At 41.2% G+C, this 20,096-nt stretch overlaps 1 protein-coding gene across 4 annotated transcripts in view; it reads left to right on the top strand.

Annotated features, from left to right (window-relative positions):
* The window catches only part of plcb4.L (phospholipase C beta 4 L homeolog), a 119,234-nt gene that overhangs the window by 79,157 nt on the left and 19,981 nt on the right, over nt 1-20,096 (top strand). For all 4 annotated transcript variants that reach the window (XM_018262489.2, XM_041562429.1, XM_041562428.1 and 1 more), the window contains exons 17-31: nt 977-1,067; nt 4,382-4,477; nt 4,562-4,659; nt 5,051-5,089; nt 5,935-6,076; nt 7,572-7,656; nt 8,934-9,058; nt 9,246-9,297; nt 11,593-11,695; nt 13,699-13,863; nt 15,140-15,344; nt 15,578-15,666; nt 16,785-16,935; nt 17,262-17,308; nt 18,199-18,264. In XM_018262489.2, the coding sequence (XP_018117978.1) occupies nt 977-1,067; nt 4,382-4,477; nt 4,562-4,659; nt 5,051-5,089; nt 5,935-6,076; nt 7,572-7,656; nt 8,934-9,058; nt 9,246-9,297; nt 11,593-11,695; nt 13,699-13,863; nt 15,140-15,344; nt 15,578-15,666; nt 16,785-16,935; nt 17,262-17,308; nt 18,199-18,264 (1,554 nt within the window). The remainder of the gene's footprint in view (nt 1-976; nt 1,068-4,381; nt 4,478-4,561; nt 4,660-5,050; nt 5,090-5,934; nt 6,077-7,571; nt 7,657-8,933; nt 9,059-9,245; nt 9,298-11,592; nt 11,696-13,698; nt 13,864-15,139; nt 15,345-15,577; nt 15,667-16,784; nt 16,936-17,261; nt 17,309-18,198; nt 18,265-20,096) is intronic.

Raw genomic sequence — 20,096 nt, 5'->3', positions numbered from 1 at the left:
TCCCTTCCCCAGAGCTCTCATACCCCAGGTAGCGCTACCTTTCCCAAAGTACCTCTCCCTTTGGAACTTAGCAACCACTCCCGCGTAGCAGGTAAATGTACAAGACCTGTCCTCACACAGGGGCCCCACGCTTGTATCCTTGCCAGTGTCCTCCCTTGGGTGTCTCACTCACCGGGATGCTCTCGGAGGCAGTCACACTGGAGATTACAGGCAGCTCTGCAGCAGAATCAATCTCACCAGTGGCACTTTTCTCCTTCTGAGTCTCTAGCAGCTTGGTAGGGAACAGGACGGGCTCTGTATTTCCACATATTCAACGGCTTGGACAGTTTCACAAGGATCTTTCACCACACAACCCCCCTAAGCTCTGTCAGAGACCCTGTACAAAAGGATCTGAAGTCAGGCACTCCCTCTCTCCCAAGGATGCACTGGGGTGCCCAGCCAATTGGATGGCTCTCCAGCCAGTAAATGGGCTGGATGATGTCACAGACAGAAATACAAAATTATTTTTCTGATCCCCTACATTAGTATATATCAATATATATTAGTAAATACAATATCAGTATATATATCAGTATATATTAGTATATATATATATATATATCAGTATATCAGTATATATCAGTATATATATCAGTATATATCAGTATATATATATCAGTATATCAGTATATATATATCAGTATATATCAGTACAGTATATAACAGTATACAGTATATATCAGTATATATCAGTGTACATCAGTACATACGTGTCTTTCTTTTGCACTTCCTGTAGTCCATTCATTTACTCATTGGATACAAATAGCTGGGCCCTGAAGCCCATTGAATGGGTGGCACAATGGAAGGGTGCATGTTCAGTAGCAGGGAGCTGAGGTGCATGTTCAGGAGCAGGGAGTTGAGGTGCATGGTGTGAGCCTGTTTGTAAATACAACTCATAGATTTTTCTCTTAGTAACTCCAGTGTTCTTGTGTTTCAGCTGGAGAATGGCCGACCTTTACCTTCTCCCAATGACCTAAAGAGGAAAATACTGATTAAAAACAAGCGGCTGAAACCTGAAGTGGAGAAAAGTAAGTTCTGGCTGCTGTGTCTTCTTCATGGGCCTGGTACTGGTACTGGATACAATACTGTGTGTGACCATACTATATCTGATTCCGCCCAACGTGAGTCCAGATGGTTCCCTCACCTCAGAAGGTCCATTTTCATTGATAATGTTTTTTACACTGGCTGAAATTGTTGATTTTGCTGAGGGAAAGATTTCACTAACACTGGGACTTAAAGGGGACCTGTCACCCTAAGAAATGATTCTAAATTATTTTCCATTGTGTTTAACAAGCAAAATAAACTTTACTTGCACTATATAACTTCTTTATCATAGAAAACAGGCAGCAGCCAATGTGAAAAGTGTTATTAAGTTTTGCATCATGTCAAAATCTTCTTTATGTGCCAAAAGGGGGGGAGCTGGTGCCCATGTACTGGCTACTCAATGAGATGGTAATGAAGGAGGGGGCCTGAGAGGAGGGCAGGGGGATCTCTATGAAGTATTGGAGGGAAACTGAATTTAGCCGCCCTGTATGCATGACAGTTGGACTGGTTGAGACAGTACTTGGGAGCCCCCCGATATAAAAATAAATACAAATAGTATGAGTGTCCAGTCATTGTAGTCTCTTAAGGGGGGCATCACACACACAAAGTGGGGTTCATTTATAAAGTTTGTGCAGCACATATTTATTCTCAATTGATTGTGTTGCGTGTGTTTTTTCCTGAATGCTGAAATATTGCACTGCTGCGCCCGTCTTTCTGGTTTTTTTTTGCGAATTCGCAGTGTACAAAAATATTTGCTAATGAGATGGGTGTTTGCTACTGTGCAAGGTCGTTGTGCTTGAAAATAGCGTTGGCAATCATTTCAATTTGCGAAAACTATTGTGCGAATATTTTCTCCGCCACCAAATTTCTGGCGTAACTCAAACGCACAGTGTATGTATAAAAATGTGCAATTTGCGATTATATCACATTTAAAAAGCAATTATGGATATTCGCAGTGTGAATAAAAACTCGCAGTTTGCGCATTAAATACATCAGTATTAGCCAGGTCTATAAATATAACCATGCGCAGGGCAAATATTTTCACTGTGTGAGTCATTCTGTACTGTGTGAAATTTATAAATGAGCCCCAATGTCTTCTATTCACCCCAGATTGTTTCCTATTGTGTTAAATGGGAGAGCTGGGGGTCTCATGATGTTATTACACAGCTCATGTAAATCAGGGTCTCACACTGCGGAGACAGAATAAAGGCAGTGGAGCAGGGAGAATATAAATGTAAGGGAGGGGGGATCAGGGTGACAGTTGGAATGGAAATGCCATTTGTCTTGTACAGTCTAATCACAGAGTTTTTACATCTATTTTTACCTACTATAACCTTGAACTGACCTTGCGCAGCACTTTTCTCATGCACTCGGCTGAATGTCAGGGGCTGGAACAGAATAGAATGGAGAGAAGCCACAAGGGCCCTTGGGCAGTTTAGATCTATAAGAGTCTCTTTAGGGGCCACATCCAGCCAATGAGCCTTCAGTGCTGATCTAAGGATATTCTTCCTTGGCCAACACTCAGCAATTGTAACCTCCTCCTCCTTCATTGTAAACATGTACTGGGGGGTGGAACAAATAATAATACATTGGAGTATATTTCCCATAGTGCAGCGCTGATTTTGTAATTCTTTAGAGTCTCCATGTAGCATGGAGGAAAGTGATTTGGAAAGGTAATGTTCTTATGCAGATTTGTGTCCTACACAGGCGCATTATCATTCACATGCTTAGATTGTGCTGCAACGAATCCAGATGCATCGCACCATAACAACCAGCATGGGCTGCGGGGCTGCCATTACACTATTCATCTGAACTACAATACCCAGAATCCCGCCAGCTCCCAAATCATCCCAACCTCTGCTCATTGTAACTAGCATCACTGCTGCCATAGTGTGTGTGTGTATAGGAACACTGTCGCTATAGCAAGTAACATGTTTCATTGAACCTCATTATTTTAAATGAATTCAATTCAACAGCCCCCAGAGTTTTCTATAGCTCTAGTAACCCATATGTGCCAGTGAGGAGGTGGTATTTCCTGCTTTTCTGCTGGATACCAATTATTTGATTGGCTGCTATAGGCAACTAGAGCAGGGGTGCAGTTTGGCATAATATATTGATTTGTGTGTGTATAATTGCCCTACGTGCTCTAACCAGACAGATGGTTTTGCTGTTGTTCTGGGTGTTTCATTGGACTGAGACTGATAGGAAATCCTGGTATTGGGTCGGGGACTTTAACATGTAAAGGCATTGTAGGCCTCAGAGTTACGTTCATAGTAAGTTAGGTTGAAAAACACACACATCCATCAAGTTCAACCTTAAGTCTATATATAATCTGCCTAACTGCCAGTTTATCCAGAGGAAGGGAAAAACCCATCTGAAGCCTCTCCAATTTGCCTCAGAGGGGGAAAAAATCCTTCCCAACTCCAAGATGGGACCAGTCCCTGGATCAACTTGTACTATGAGCTCTCTCCCATATCCCTGTATTCCCTCACTTGTACTATGAGCTATCTTCCATAACCCTGTATTCCCTCACTTGTACTATGAGCTATCTTCCATAACCCTGTATTCCCTCACTTGTACTATGAGCTATCTCCCATAACCCTGTATTCCCTCACTTGTACTATGAGCTATCTTCCATATCCCTGTATTCCCTCACTTGTACTATGAGCTATCTTCCATAACCCTGTATTCCCTCACTTGTACTATGAGCTCTCTCCCATAACCCTGTATTCCCTCACTTGTACTATGAGCTATCTTCCATAACCCTGTTGCTCTATAGTTAGAAACATAGGGGGTAATGGAATAATCAGTGCAGAGTTGGCTCCAGTTTTGGCAGCACAAAGCAACCAATCAGCAGGGATTATTTACTGCTTTGCTGTTTGAAATCAACCATCTGATTGATATGGACACAAAGAGTGCAGTTTATATACAGGGCTGCCTTGCACCAACAACACTGAGTTCTACAAGTGCCCACTGGATGGCTCCTCAATGGTGCCCATGGCAGAGTTATTAAATGAGTGCAGCTTTTTACTGAGATGATGTTTGTGTCTGCAACACTATTGTGAATTTGAGTGTAGACAAGAATTAGTTTGCCCATTAAATGCCCATTTGGCCAGTCCCACATGCGTTTGAATTCCTTTGCTGAATTACTTCCCAGCGCTTCTGCCAGAAGCCTTTTCCATGTATTTATTATTATTTGGTCTGGTTTAAGGCTTGGGTTGATAGGGTATTCAAGTTTGTGTCCACCATTTTTGTAGCGAAATCATCCATTTTGATTATTTTCTATTTATCCCAACAGAACAGCTTGACGCACTGAAGAGTATGATGGAGTCCGGAGAAACAGCGACGCCGGTCAGTATCCTGGAGGATGATATTGAAGAGGAGACCGAAAACGGTAAGTTTGGCAAATGAATGGCACATGCGGAGATAGAACTTGCCTTGCGCACGGTTCTTATATAACAAGTATTTACCTTTATAGCTGATCAAGAAGAGGAGGCACATCCTGAATTTAAATTTGGGAGTGAATTGTCTGCGGATGACCTGAGCCAGAAGGAAGCAGCAAGTATTGCAAAAAAGGTATTTATTTTATATTGAAATCTTATAGGACTGTGTCACTTGTGAACATTGATTGTCCTACATGTGATTATTGCCTGGCAATGTCCATTATTGGCCTGATAACCACTGGTATAAGCAACGCAAATCTGAATTTTGGCTTAAGAGCAGAATGATAAAAAAAAGTCTCTCATGTCACTGCCCAAACAATAAATAAAAACATATTCAGTGTTTAGAAGGCTGAGCATCACATCATCCACAATGTAGCAGGCAAGTATATAATATGTAATATAATATATAATGAACCGTCTTCTGCTCCCATAAAAACTGCAAATACATTGGGAAGAGTTTACCTTTAGCACAAGAGATAGAAAACATCCCTAAATAGAATTCATTTGTTTATTGTTCCTCCTAGCTGGCTGAAGATGCCGAACAAGAAAACAACAACAAAAAGGTAATTGTTGTCATTCCCTTCCTTGTATTGTGCCTTGTTCTGTCAAAGAGTCGATATGTAGGGGTCCCCCCTCCTGCCCCCAAACTTTCCTGCCATTCTGACACACGTTAGGGAGCTGCCTGCATTGGGGGGTCCAAGGACAGGGCTCGGCTGTGCCTCTCTGCTCTCTGCACCCAGAAATGAGACTCTGCACCCAGAGGGGCAACTACTTGGTAAGTGAACACTAAGAGGCCCATTCTTGTTCACCTTAACTCTCTAGTACTTGTATCACAGAGAATAATCAATGGCCCCTACAGGCCTGGCTACTGAATTGTACAAATGGCTAGCAGTAAAATGGACACAAACTATTTCCAAAGGTACCTGTGTCTGTATGTGCTCCGTAACAAGTACCATTGTGCGGCTCCGTCTGCTCTAGTACAGTACAGGGCCCTCAGATGCAGTCGAATCCCCGGAATTAGCACTTGCCTTGGGCTCATTCTAATTTAAGTCTTGCCTTAGCACTTTGCACCAACACTTGTAGCTGATTTGGGTCCGGTGAATTGGACCCTTATTGATGGCAGTGTGTTGAGACACACAAATCCTTTATGCATTAGCAAACTGCACTGACGTTTAGCATTGTGGGTGAATTGCAATGAAGTTTCCCACTTTGCACATTGTAAATACTTTGTAAACGGCTATTTTTTAGGTCTGAACTGTCCCTAAGAGAGCGTTAGGGTTTGTGCTGCAATGAGGATAGATGAAAGGTGGGCTAGTAAATGTTTGGTGACTATAGCTTTGGCCTGAGGGTGAGCCTTTCACCCATGCTGTCAAGCCAATTGCACCCATTAACTGCTCATATTTATCAGGGTGCTATAACAGTGGAGGACGAGCAAGCCTGGATGGCATCCTACAAATACGTCGGGGCCACCACCAACATTCACCCATTTCTCTCATCCATGATCAACTACGCTCAGCCGGTAAAGTTCCAGAGCTTCAAAGTGGCGGAAGGTAAATAAAATCTATGTTTTTGTTCCCCTTTTCTATTTTTTTTTACTTTTAAACTGCAACATTTTCCCGTTTTCAGAGGCGATCGCTGCATCGTGTGAGTTCATTTTTATTCCGTTTCTGGGGATCCTTATAAATTGCCTGTAACATGGTGTATCACAAGCCATGGGACTAATGACTTGTCAAATGGACTTTACATGGGTGTGTCAGGCCACTGGTATATGTTGAAGAAAGAAAAGCAGGCAGAATAATATAATATATATATATATATATATATATATATATATATATATATATATACAGGGCAGCCATCAGGGGGGGACAGGGGGGAGAGTTGTAGGGGGCCCCGAGGGTAAGGGGGCCCTGCCACGCCACACTTACTTGATTAACTGGGGCCCCCATCTTTCTGAGAGCTGCTGACTTTGGGAAGGTATGGACGTTTAAGGGGCCCTGGCCACCAATTTTCTTATAATGTGGGGGCCCTGGCCACCAATTTTTTTTTCTCATGTGGGGTCCTAGCCACCAATATTTTTTAAAGGGGGGGCCCTGGACACAAATGTTTTATGGGGGGCCATAACCACCATTATCTTTTTATTTTTTATTAACATGTGGGAACCCTAGCCACCAATATTTTTTATTGTTTTTTTACTGTGTGGTGGGGGCGGACCTGTGGGGTGGGGAGGGCGGACCTGTAGGTGGGGCTTGCGGTGGGCGCAGCCCAGGGGGCCCAGGAAATTTTGTCGTATGGGGCCCTGTGATTTCTGATGGCGGTCCTGTATATATATATATATATATATATATATATATATATGATCAATACATTTAAACACATGAGGTTGAGTTTTTATGTTCACTATAACATGTATATAGATGAATAACTAGTTCTTGTTACATGGATATTGAATCTCCCACAAACCCAGTTGGTCAAGAGCAGGTACGGACTGACAATCTGTGGGTTCTGGCAAATGCCAGAGGGGCTGCTGTAAGTTGCCATAGACAGTCACTATTTATTGGGCTGGTGGGGGCTGATTGGGCCTCTATGTAATCGGAATACCGGGGCCTATTGTGAATCCCAGTCCAGACCTGTTCAAGAGGGTGATGTACAGTGAGTGCAGTTCAGGCTCCAGTACATTGGGCTGCACAAGTGAATGCTAACACTGTTTCTGGCCACTAGGAGGCAGTAGTCTCTACAAGATAATGTTCTATTACATTTCTGCTGTAGACTTTCCACACGAGTAAATGACATGATGTACAGGAATCATTTATTTATATTTAATGCCAATTCATTTTTGGATTCCTGGTTTAATGCTCCCTAAATTCCCGTATGTTTCACTGAGGGCTTGTGGGAAAGCTGGGAATTTTGCTCCAGAAATTGAGATGTGATAGATTTCTTCTGTACGGATCCCTATAGGGGACATTCCATGATGCTGCTTCATAAAGCAGACGTAATAAGTCTAATATATTGATTAATAATTGATATATTTTATTTTCCTTCTAGAACGGAACATCCATTTCAACATGTCCTCTTTTAACGAATCCGTTGGGCTGGGGTATCTGAAGACGCACGCCCTGGAGTTTGTCAAGTATCCTTTCCATTTGTCCATTTTCACTTTCAGGATTCGGATCCCTGAGCAGAACATCAGTCCATCCCCCCAGAGTTGCTCTCACCTTGTGTTCCCATGGGATTTGCTCTCCTTTTACCCTTCAATTGCCACCGACATCTCAGGATTAAAAATCCTAATCTCTTACCCTTACACTAAGGGAGTTATTTACTAAGATCCGAATACCCGAAATTCCCCCGAAATCCGAAAAATTCCTGATTTTTTGTGTTATAATAGGCTTTTAAAAAAATCACTAATTTTTCGGAATTTATTAAACCCCAAGAGCTAAAAAGCCTGAAAAACACGGCATCTGTTGAGGTTGCATAAAAGTCAATGGGAACAGTCCCATTGATTTTTGATTGGCAATTTCACAATGTTTTCAGAGGTTTCGGGTTAAAATTCACGAAAAAATCGTGAAAATCTGAGTTTTTCCCACAAAGCAAATTTTCAGGAAAATGTAATAATAAATAAGCGTTAAAAACCCAAGCTGCTTAGATCGGAATTTGTAGCAGCCTCCATTGAGATAAATTTGGACCTTGATAAATAACCCCCTAACAGTGCCGGGCAGTTTTGTGCTCCATAGAAGAGGCAGTTGCACGTCATTTATAATGTTTGAAAAAACACTTGATCTATTGCTTTTTTGGGAGCTGGAAAACTAGTTTTTGTTAATCGGTTAAATGGGTTGTTCACCTTTAAATTAACTGTTAGTAGGATGTAGAGAGGGATATTCTGAGATAATTTGCAATTGGTTTTCATTTTTTATTATTTATGTTTTTTTGACTTATTTAGCTTTTTATTCAGAAGCTCTCCAGTTTGTAATTTCAGCCATCTGGTTGCTAGGGTCCAACTTACCCTAGCAACCTTGCACTGATTTGAATAAGAGACTGGAATATGAATAGGAGAGGTCTGAATAGAAAGATCAGTAATAAAAAGTAACAATAACAATACATTTGTAGCCTTACAGAGCATTTGTTTTTATCAGTGATCCCCATTCGAAAGCTGGAAAGAGTCAGGAGAAAAAGGCAAATAATTCAAAAACTATAAGATATAAAAAAAATGAAGACCAATTGAAAAGTTGCTTAGAATTAGCCATTGCTTAAAGTGAACTAAAAGGTGAGCCACCCCTATAATAACATGAATAAATAGTGACAGTGTTTGTGACCAGAAATAATGACAAGGAAAGGCCGACATGACTGGATAATTGTAACAAACAGGGGGATTCTTGTTCCAACCGTCGCTTTCCTTAACAATCGTTACAGTTATAACAAGCGTCAGATGAGTCGGATCTACCCTAAGGGGGGCCGAGTGGATTCCAGTAATTACATGCCGCAGATTTTCTGGAACGCCGGCTGCCAGATGGTGTCTCTGAACTATCAGACTCCAGGTACGTTGGGGTGTCCGACCCCTGTGCCGGCGAAATGTTTGTTCAGTCACATTCACATCAGATGCTCTGCCGGTTTTTGGGCATTTTATATGTAAACACCAATATTTAACAAAATGCTTTTCTCACTGTCTTTCTGTGGAACTGACAATATTACAGACTGACACAATTGCACTTTGCTTTCTGCCAGATCTGGCCATGCAGCTGAATCAGGGCAAGTTTGAGTACAATGGATCTTGCGGGTAAGTCTGAAATGTCTTTATGTGGAATTTCTCTCCATTCTTCATGCAGTTTAGTAGTAGTTACGGTACAAGTGTTATTATCCCAGTTGCTTTGCTTTGAAACCTTTGCATCTTTTGCATCTTTGCACAACTAAGGGGCCCATTTACTTAGCTCGAGTGAAGGAATAGAGGGAAAAAACTTCGAATTTTGAATGTTTTTTTAGGCTACTTTGACCATTGAATGGGCTACTTCGCCTTCGACTACGACTTAGAATCGAACGATTCAAACTAAAAATCGTTTGACTATTCGACCATTCGATAGTCGAAGTACTGTCTCTTTAAAAAAAACTTTGACCCCCCTAGTTCGCCACCTAATCAATGTTAGCCTATGGGGAAGGTCCCCATAGACTTTCTAAGCTTTTTTTGGTCGAACAAAAATTGTTCGATCGATGGATTAAAATTCTTTGAAACTAACGAATCGTTCGATCGAACGAATAGCACTAAATCCTTCGACTTCCATATTCGAATGATTTAACTTCGACAGTCGAATATTGAGGGTTAATTAACCCTCGATATTCAACCTTAAGTAAATTTGCCCCTAAGTGTGAATCCAGTTTAATGTTCTACATACAGAGAAACCATCCTCCTGCCTAAAGATCTCTTGATTAAATGTGATACTTAGGGTTGAATGACGTACGTGTACTTGCAGAAATGGAACTGGCTTTTAGCTGGGACTGACAGTTAGAGATCAGGGACAGTCTCAGGCTCCCGGAGTCACATGTTCAGCGCTGGAGAATAAAAGAACTGCCTTTTTCAAACCACCTTGACTGTTTCAGCTTCATTTACAATAGACAAGCCCAACAATATTTAGTACACTCAATAATCACCCCTTAAAGGAGAACTAAAGTGTAACTAAAGGAGTAGCTGGAAATGTTGTACATGATGTTTTGTGCTTGTGTACCAGCCCAAGGCAACCACAGCCCTTTAGCAGTAAAGATCTGTGTCTCCAAAGATGCCCCAGTAGCTCCCCATCTTCTTTTCTGCTGATTCACTGATTCACATGCTCTGTGCTGCTGTCACTTACTGAGCTTAGGGAGCCACTCACAATATACAGTACACATAGAATAGAAATGTCACAATATAAGGCTGATTAGTAATTAATACACATAATTACTACATGGCAGCACAGAAACCAGTGCAATTAGCATCAGAATTGAATAATCAGCAAACCTGTAGCATCATCTTATATTACAGCCAGGGAAGCTCATTTTCTGCTGCTGGATAATTAGTGACGAGCCCTAAGCTTAGCTTCTCAACAGCCAATCAGAGCCCACTGAGCATGTGAGTGTCACAGACACTTTCCAAGATGGTGACCCCCTGTGACAAGTTTGAAGTCCTGGATCATTGCTGCTATTGACAAGCTCAAACTTTAGCCTCGTGCAATAAGTTCACTCTATAAAAAAGGACATTATTAGCCACATTCATTTTTATGGCTTAGTTCTCCTTTAAGTGGATACATTTAGGCAGCACTGCTACAGACTAGGGGCACCGAGATCCCAGGAATGTGGGGTCTACGTTTAGTCACATGATTGACCAGGGCCTGTTATTTGTGGCCAGTGCCTTTCTCCCCAGCGGCTGCACAAGTCAAATAGTCAAATAGATTTGGCATTGGAGAAGCTGCAAAATGTGCTTATTTGTGATAATGACACTGTCCTGTAAATAGAAAAACTATAAGTTGTTGTTATAAATTTAATAATACAGTGAATAATTCAGCCAATGATATCAGTTTAGTTAAAGTGCTTGTGCTTTACTTATAAAGTCTTGTTAGAAGAGGCAAGGCCAGTGGATACGACAATGGAATAACCTTTGAGTTAACTGTTTGTATGATGTAGAGAAGAATATGGTGAGACAATTTGCATTTGGTTTTCATTTTTTATTATTTGTGGTTTTACAGCTATTTAGCTTTTTACTCAGCAACTCTTCAATTTGCATTATAAATAATCTGGTAGCTAGGGTCCAAGTTACCCTAGCAACCATGATAAGAATAGGAGAGGAATAATACAAATTAGCAATAACAATAAATGTGTAGCCTTACAGAGCATTTGTGTTGTATATGCTTCTTAGATGGGGTCAACCCCTTTAAATACAAATAATGAAAAAAGCTGAAAGTTTGAATCAGGGTTAAACTATATTTATATATATTTGTTTGTAGCTGCACATTATACGTTACTATTTACAGAAGAGAATCGGAGTCACACGGGACTGTCACTCATCACTGAGTCGCAAATTTCATTCCCTAAATTCATTCCCCATCAGGTACCTGCTGAAACCCGATTTCATGCGCCGACCAGATAGAACCTTCGACCCTTTCTCAGAAACCCCAGTGGACGGGGTGATCGCAGCGACTTGTTCAGTTCAGGTAAATGGAAAGAAGCTCAAGATAAAGGAAACTTTTCTTCCCGTTATTGTCCCACCATGTTGCTAAGAGATAATGTTATTAGAAACTGATTGTAGAACTTTAGCTGAAACCATTTCCATCCAACAAGCAGAGCAGGTTCCCTATGGAGCCCAGAGCCCACAATCAATAGACTTCACTACAGGAATAGGGATCTGGGGCCCACGTACAATTAGAACCAGATGGTTTTTAAAGCAAATATTTCTATCAATACGAGGAGTCATTACTAACATAGGCGCAAATACTCTTACTCCAGCATCACCAGAGCACTCACACTGGGGTCCCTGAGCCCCACCAGAGAACCTGACCCCTGGGGCCCACAAGACTAGTCCACTTCTGCTTTGGCACTACCTTTAGCCATATTTACCAAGACTTGCCAAAAATGGATAACAAGCATATTAACCCCAGACATGCCATTATAATAATGACAGAAAATGGATGATTATGTTTACCGCAGACATGTCAGTATAATCACTACAGCATATTAAACCATATTATGTCAAGATCACTGCAGAAATGGCCAATGAGCACTCCATTAACCCCAGCCATGCCTGTATGATCACTGCAGAAATGGCCAATGAGCACCCCATTAACCCCAGCCATGCCTGTATGATCACTGCAGAAATGGCCAATGAGCACTCCATTAACCCCAGCCATGCCTGTATGATCACTGCAGAAATGGCCAATGAGCACTCCATTAACCCCAGCCATGCCTGTATGATCACTGCAGAAATGGCCAATGAGCACTCCATTAACCCCAGCAATGCCTGTATGATCACTGCAGAAATGGCCAATGAGCACTCCATTAACCCCAGCCATGCCTGTATGATCACTGCAGAAATGGCCAATGAGCACTCCATTAACCCCAGCCATGCCTGTATGATCACTGCAGAAATGGCCAATGAGCACTCCATTAACCCCAGCAATGCCTGTATGATCACTGCAGAAATGGCCAATGAGCACTCCATTAACCCCAGCCATGCCTGTATGATCACTGCAGAAATGGCCAATGAGCACTCTATCAACACCACATGCCATTACATGCCATTAAGGTCCCTGCTGAAATGGTGAATGAGCAATCCATTAACCCCAGACATGCCAGTAAAGATCACTGGAGTGGCCAATGAACATTCCAGAATTGGATAGATTGAAAGCATTATCTTTACTTACACTTTTCACGTGTTTCCCAGTTCTCCCATGCAGCTTGTCTCTCTCTGCCTCCCTCTGCTTTGCTGAAAGTCCTGTAAAACAAGTGTTCCATAGTGGAATATGTGGCTGTCTTTGATTTTACTTCACACCTTTCAAATAAGAAAAACTTTTTCAGCTCTGATTGGTGAGCAGTGGCAGGTGGGGCACCCAATATTGGGACCCACTAAGATTTTCCCAGGTATCCCGGTGGGCCAGTCCAGTTCTCCCATAAATACCTGGAACAGTCCCACTACGGTTGGGTCATCTCACCTTCCTAGAGGCTTGATGGCAAATGTAAACAATACTCAACAATCCTCCAGAAACCTCCACACTAGACTAGGGTGCCTGTTGTATTGGGGTCTCTGTAGACTGCAGTGATGGGTCCATTGGTGATGAATTAAAACACCCTACAGTAATGGGCAATGATAATATGAAATGTTCTTGTTGCCACTCAATGAAGTGTTTGTGACCAGAGTTTTGCCACAGTCACCACTATAGGGCTGAGCATTTCCCGAATATTTCAGTGGAAAGCAGTGAGAGGCAGATGGGGGGAGTCATGAGTACCTACAAAATGACTGAGGGAACAAAGCTTTCTTATTGTATTTGTATAATTTATTCACAGAAGGATGGCTCTACACAACTCTCACTGTTTGTGGCCAAAGCATATAGATTTACACAAGTCCTTATGTTGTCATACGGTAACAAAGTTGTGCTCAGAAAGCTGCATAGGGATAAGTTTTTAATGAAGAATGATATAAACCAAGTGTTGTTCTATGCAGGTCATCTCTGGACAGTTCTTGTCAGACAAAAAGATTGGGACGTACGTGGAAGTCGATATGTATGGATTACCCACGGACACTATACGCAAGGAGTTCCGTACCCGGATGGTCATGAACAATGGTCTGAATCCCGTTTACAATGATGAGCCCTTCGTATTCCGAAAGGTGAGTCGTATTTCTGGGGTCTGATTAGAGGGGCAGTGCCAGAATGTGTGACGGTTACATGGCTGCATCCAGTTTTCCTTTGCTTCTACAGAACTAAAATTCCCAGCATGCCCAGCAAGCCCTTCATTTAAACAGGAAAGCATTAGGGATGGGCAAATTTTTTGCCTTGTTTCGCAGTGGAAATGACGCCCATAGACATGTATGGCATTGCATTTCCAAAAAAATTTGGCATTTTTTTGACACCCATAGACTTTAATGGGCATCCGCGACATTTCGCCGGCAGCGAATTTTTGTCGAAACAGGTCAAATTAGTCCAAGCTTAGAAATGATGTGTATTGTGTGTTTGATGAGAGGTACAGGAAAAGTTCAGTTCATTACAATGTGTGCAAAGCAGAAAGAAGTACTTGTCTGGTCAACAATCAACAGTTAGGCACATGACATTCATGAACCTGGTTTTTAAGAGTAAATATCTTTTCTGCCTAAATATACACAATTTACCTTTGCTCACTGTGTAGCACCTCACATGTATAGCCACAGGCCTCTTGATCCTGATGTAGGCAACTCTTGATCGAAGAGGTAAGAACAGAACTGGCTGCACTCTGCTCATCACGCCAGATTTAAAAGGAACAGAGTGCAGACTAAACAAGTGCTTCTTAAGTGTACACCGAAGGGCCCGTATTTGCACCCCTTAGAACTTGTGCCCCAGGATAAGTTAAATGACCCCTTTTTGCTACTAACTCAACCACTCTTGACTTGACCAACGGCCTCATGACCAGGGTAGAGGTGCCAAAATGGTGGTCTCTCCAACTAATATCTAATTGGGGCTCAGTCGGTACTGATTTGGAAGACTGAAGGATCCTGTCCAGGGAAGAGCACAACAGATCTACAAGACCCCCATGTGATCCAAGCATTGATCTTAGGACCATGCATTTAGTTCACCTCAATGTTGCTCCCCCTTGGGTGCCAAAATGGGATAAATAGCCACTTTTTTAGTGACCTTGTTAGAAACCAGTGGTGCAACCTTCTGTATGGCCAACTTAACACATCATAACTTTGCTTTGGAGATCAGATTAAAGCAACATTGTAAATATTGATTTGGAAGGAGAAACGCAGCACAACCCTAATTTGGGAGAACGTGGAGCAGAAAGAATAACAATATAAGTGATGTACAGGGAACATATTTGCTTGAATTCTATGAAAGAATCTGCAACACTGCAATGCATTATGTCCTTTTTTTCCCATGTAACAACAACATATCTCTTTGTCTTGAATGTAGGTTATCCTTCCAGACCTCGCTGTGCTGAGAATAGCTGTGTATGATGATAACAATAAACTGATTGGGCAAAGGCTCCTTCCTCTGGATGGTTTGCAGGCAGGGTACCGGCACATTTCTCTCCGGAATGAGGGCAACAAACCACTCTCCCTTCCAACAATCTTCTGTAACATTGTCTTAAAGACCTATGTCCCTGATGGATTTGGAGGTCAGAGCAAAAAACTGCCTTTATTAAATGTTTCATCCAGCGATGTAAAATTACATTGTTGTTTAGACAGAGGCTATTTTCTGTTAACATATCTTTCTGTACATGGATAATTGGAAATACAAAGCTGTATATTTTAAACAATGTACATTACATTTCATTGTTTGCCAATGTAATCAATTATTTCAATGTTTTGGGACTTCCTATATGTGATGCTTTTCAAATATGTGTTTCAGATATTGTTGATGCGTTGTCAGATCCAAAGAAATTTCTGTCTATTACGGAGAAAAGAGCAGACCAGATGAGAGCCATGGGTATTGAAACTGTAAGTAGGCTTTATGGCACTCTCGTTATTATAAATGGCCATTTTTTTATTGAAGAAAATATACTTTATTATATATAAAATATATAAAAAAAACAAAAGACTTTACATATATCTGTGCTCGGGGAGCTCTTTTTAGTATACCATTGTAGGCAATAATAAAGCTCCTCTAGATAATAATAAAGCTACAGAGTGGATGGGGGAGAGGTAAGTGGGGACGGGGTTGTGAAGGGAAGAGTGAGAGAAGGAGAGGGGTTTAATTCTCATTTCCCTCAAGGCTGTCTCAGATGTTGTCGTCACAAAGCAGGCCGTGGATCAGTCAGTGGCAGTCTACCCAAGAGAGACAACCAAGAAGTACAACCCTTCTAAAAAGACTTGGCGACCCCATGAGCAAGGTTTAGGCAAATATACAACTAGCTCTAGGTATATTAAGATATTAAGGAAAAGCTAGAAAGAGCAGCCTTGTGCTCCTCCAAAGGATTGATAGATGAACAGATCTCTCATTGGTCATCACTGGCCTAAAGTAAAAGGACCGCAGTGCTGAAGGCATGCATACTTAGCATATTGCTCCATAAACCACTTCTACTGACGAGATCTGGACCACTAGCTGGTAACCTAAAGGTGCAATATGGTGTCACATTGTTCAGTTGTGTCTGACTGCACAACTATAATACCTCAACTGGTTCCTGAGTGAACTATGTTTTGTTTCATAATAAACATTTTGTTTCATTTGCAAACCTTCTGTGTCCTGTTTTGTTTCTTCACAGCGCAGAGAGGTGTAAGTGCACAAGCCCCCTTTTTTCCTCCTCCACCTAGCAAGGGCCCATCTGGGTTAAAGAGTCCAGTGTGACCCATGTTCTACCCTCACTTGCAAAAAAGGGCACTTTTAGGCCAAGCTAGGGTCACAATTACTTAGAATTATTCAGAAAAACCCTTCCCAGATCCATTGGAAATATCAGTCCATCAATATAAATAGCTGGTTGTCTCTATGCATAACTGTAACAGCTGTAATGCTGTGGGACTTTTCAGCAGGTTCTGATCCATGATACTTTCCATGTTATTTTCCATGTTTTTTGTGGTTTGTACTTGGCAACACATCTTTGTCCTTATTCCCGTTTCAGAGTGACATAGCCGATGTTCCAGCTGACAACACCAAGAATGATAAAAAAGGGAAAATCAGCAACACCAAAACAAATGTGACCCCTCAGAGCAGCTCTGAAGTCAGACCATCTGTCACTACCACCCCCGGGACAACAACTGAAAATAAAAAAGGTAAATCATTTGGACTTGTAAGTTCTCCTGCTTCCCTGGGCCCATACTACAATTAAAGTCAGTTTCCACAATATATTCATGGCATATCCCATATAACTTCCTCCTATATATTATGTTCCAGTGCTTTCCTTGCACTTGTGACTGTATAACCAGTGTGAACCTACCAACTCATACTCCCTCCTCTTACTTATTTAACTGCAGAGAACTGGAGATATTATGAAGGTGTGTGTGTTGGGTTAATGTAACATTTATATTGAATTATTTTGTGCTACTGTATGATTTGCCATTTATTTGCTAAAATACCAAATTTTTGCTTATTTTTCCAGCTATCGATATTCCTCAGGTGAAGGTAGAAGAATTAAAACAAATGAAGGTGAGTTTCCATATGATGTTCTCAAGTTGGTGCAATAATAGTCTAATAATACCTATGTGTGTGTGTGTGTGTGTGTGTGTGTGTATATATATATATATATATATATATATGTATAAGCAATGTTAAAGCTGAATTTCATTGATGTAAGAATCATTTTTAATAAGAGTTATATTTAAGGCCAACTTAAATAAACCTCATAGACAATAGTTACCTGCGTACCCATGTGCATGAGTTTCAATGTGTAGGTAGTGTTTTGGTGTTAGAAACAATTTCCTTGGTTCCAATGGAGAAGATTAGTCAGAAGTAAGCAGCAATATAGTTTAGTTGCTCTTGAGGCTGATGGCACAGCAGGCATATTCTAACCATTTAAGAGACTGGGATGTGACAGGAGTATTTTCAGGCCCGACTGCCCCAGCCACTGGCAGAGAAAAGTCTCCATGTGCCATAGCCCTTAATGTTGCCAAGCCATTATGGAAGATATCTGATGGTGAAATTGTTGTTAGTCATCAAACTAGAGTTACTAGAGGCCCCTTCCCCAGTTTCCCCCAATTAGCTCTTCTCCTCTTACTTGTCCCTGCTGAGCTCCATAGCAATGTTCTCAGATTTGGTTTTCATGATTGACAACCATCAGCTTATGCACTGGGTCAGTACCATGGGTTGAGTTCTAGTGTGCATGCACCTCCTCAGCAGTCGTTGGGAATTGGACATCATGTTGCCAAATCAAATGATGGAAGTGACTTGGCTTAAGATGTGCAACCCTACTTAGCAGCTTTGTATTTCTGGACACTCAGGATTGCCTGTGTTACTAGTTAGTATTTCACTATATGATCTGTCTGCATTCATTTTATTCAAATAATGTGCAATTACCACTTTATTGGGCTCCTTTTTAGGCATTCCTCAAGCAGCAAAAGAAACAGCAGAAAGAGGTCTCTGCGCTGAAAAAGAAGCACTTAAAAGTAAGTTATGAGTATAAAGAAAGCTGCTCATCCAGCACAGTAAGAGGCCTGATCTAAAGCTTGAAGGCATTTGCACCAACATCAATTCATATGTAACCCATTGGGTAGAGGATTTAAATCTGCACCATGCAAATTGTAGGCCACATAATTCTCATATCACTTTTAAACCTCTAGGCCTGGAGACCTTTCACTGGGTGAACTACAACCCATGTATGTACATGTGTATGTCTTTTAATGAACCTGTGGCCTTATTATTTATAAATATTATATATAAGTTCTTCAAATGTGGGGCTACCCTCAAGGTATTGAATGGGAGATCCATGTAAGTATTCATCAGAATAATAGCTGAGGTTAATGCTAGTTGCTGTTCTGGATACTCTTGGTGCACTGTAACTGTACTCTTGGTGGTCTGTTATGACAATGAGGGACAAAAATAGGGGGAGAACCACACCAGTTATCACTTCCATTGGTTCCTGCATAGGGTTAGGTGCACAAGTGTCCTCTCTCTCACACAGTATCTCCTCCATCACTCAAGTAAATTGCTTATGCTAAATATTTTGTACTAAGGTTCAGTGACGTTGGACGGAAGTAGAAGAAGGAATCTTGGGAAATGTAAATAGATATTATGATTATATAGTTGTATGGTGGCTTCATGGGCTAAACACAGCAGAAGTCTAAGTGAGGGTTGACAGATTATAAATATTGTATTACAATTAATCATCTTTTTTTGGATTAAAAGCTCTTATGAGCAGAGTGCTTCAGCCTCTTTAATTGGAATTAGATGGCACCATTCATTTCAGAACATGAGGGGCTGCTGTTTAATGGAAACTCAATGACATGTGAGCTCAGTTTATAAATAGGAATGTTCTCCCCGCAGGCGTCATTGTATCTACTGTTCTGCACTGATTCTGTGTGCAAATTTGATTTGTTCATTTGTATACTCAGAAGTTGACTGACATTGGCTGGAATTGGCTCACATATGTTGTGAGAGCAAATAATTTTTTAACATATAGTAATACATGCTAAAGTGGGGGACTTGAATGTAAGTGGCACAAAGGATTTTATCAGCTCAACACTGAGCCCAAGAAAGCATGGAAGAAGGAAGGGACAAGGGAGGGGTTCGGTACTGTGTTTGCAGTATGAGGCACTGTGCATATCATTCATTTCAAGGGAAAGCTTAGAAAAATGTTTCATTCTTTGTACCTAATCCATTGTCTCATCTGCACTAAAACTCCAATACAAAAACTTCAGCCTCACTCTTGTTTGAAGCCACATAGCCCATAGGTAACTGCTGCACAGCCACTCAGCTTTTGCTTTACATTGAAAATGCTTTACTATTTATGTATTGCTTTATTAACTCAGTTGGGCTACAGTTTTATTGTTAGAAACATCTCCTTACTGCCCTTGCTTCATCATTTTTCCAGAGAAGCCACTTAGGAAGAATACTCAATGTGCCATGTTTTTTAGTTATAAAACAAGATAAATTCTCTTTAATCTCAGACTCTTCTTTTTTGGGTCCTTTCTACTTGTTTTTCTCCAGATATCATGCCTTGTGCTCCCCATGCCCCTGACTTTCTGCTCTTCCTTGCCTTGTTCCCTGACCAGGCCCTTGCCTTTCTTTCCTCTCAGGCCCTTGCGTTGTGACTTCATCATTAAAGGAGAAGGAAAGCTACGGAGGCATTTTATTGCCAATAGATTAGCTGCAATAGTGCAAGCTAGAATGCTATATTTATTCTGTAGAATGTTTTACCATACCTGAGTAAAAAGCTCTAGAAACTCTCTGTTTGTTTAGAATAGGAGCTGCAGTATTAATGTGGTGTGACATCACTTCC

This window comes from Xenopus laevis, chromosome 5L, assembly GCF_017654675.1.
Source record: "Xenopus laevis strain J_2021 chromosome 5L, Xenopus_laevis_v10.1, whole genome shotgun sequence".
NCBI classification, from domain to species: Eukaryota; Metazoa; Chordata; class Amphibia; order Anura; family Pipidae; genus Xenopus; species Xenopus laevis.
The sequence above is the reverse complement of the archived record's forward strand: the minus strand, read 5'-3'. Positions and strand labels throughout refer to the sequence as shown.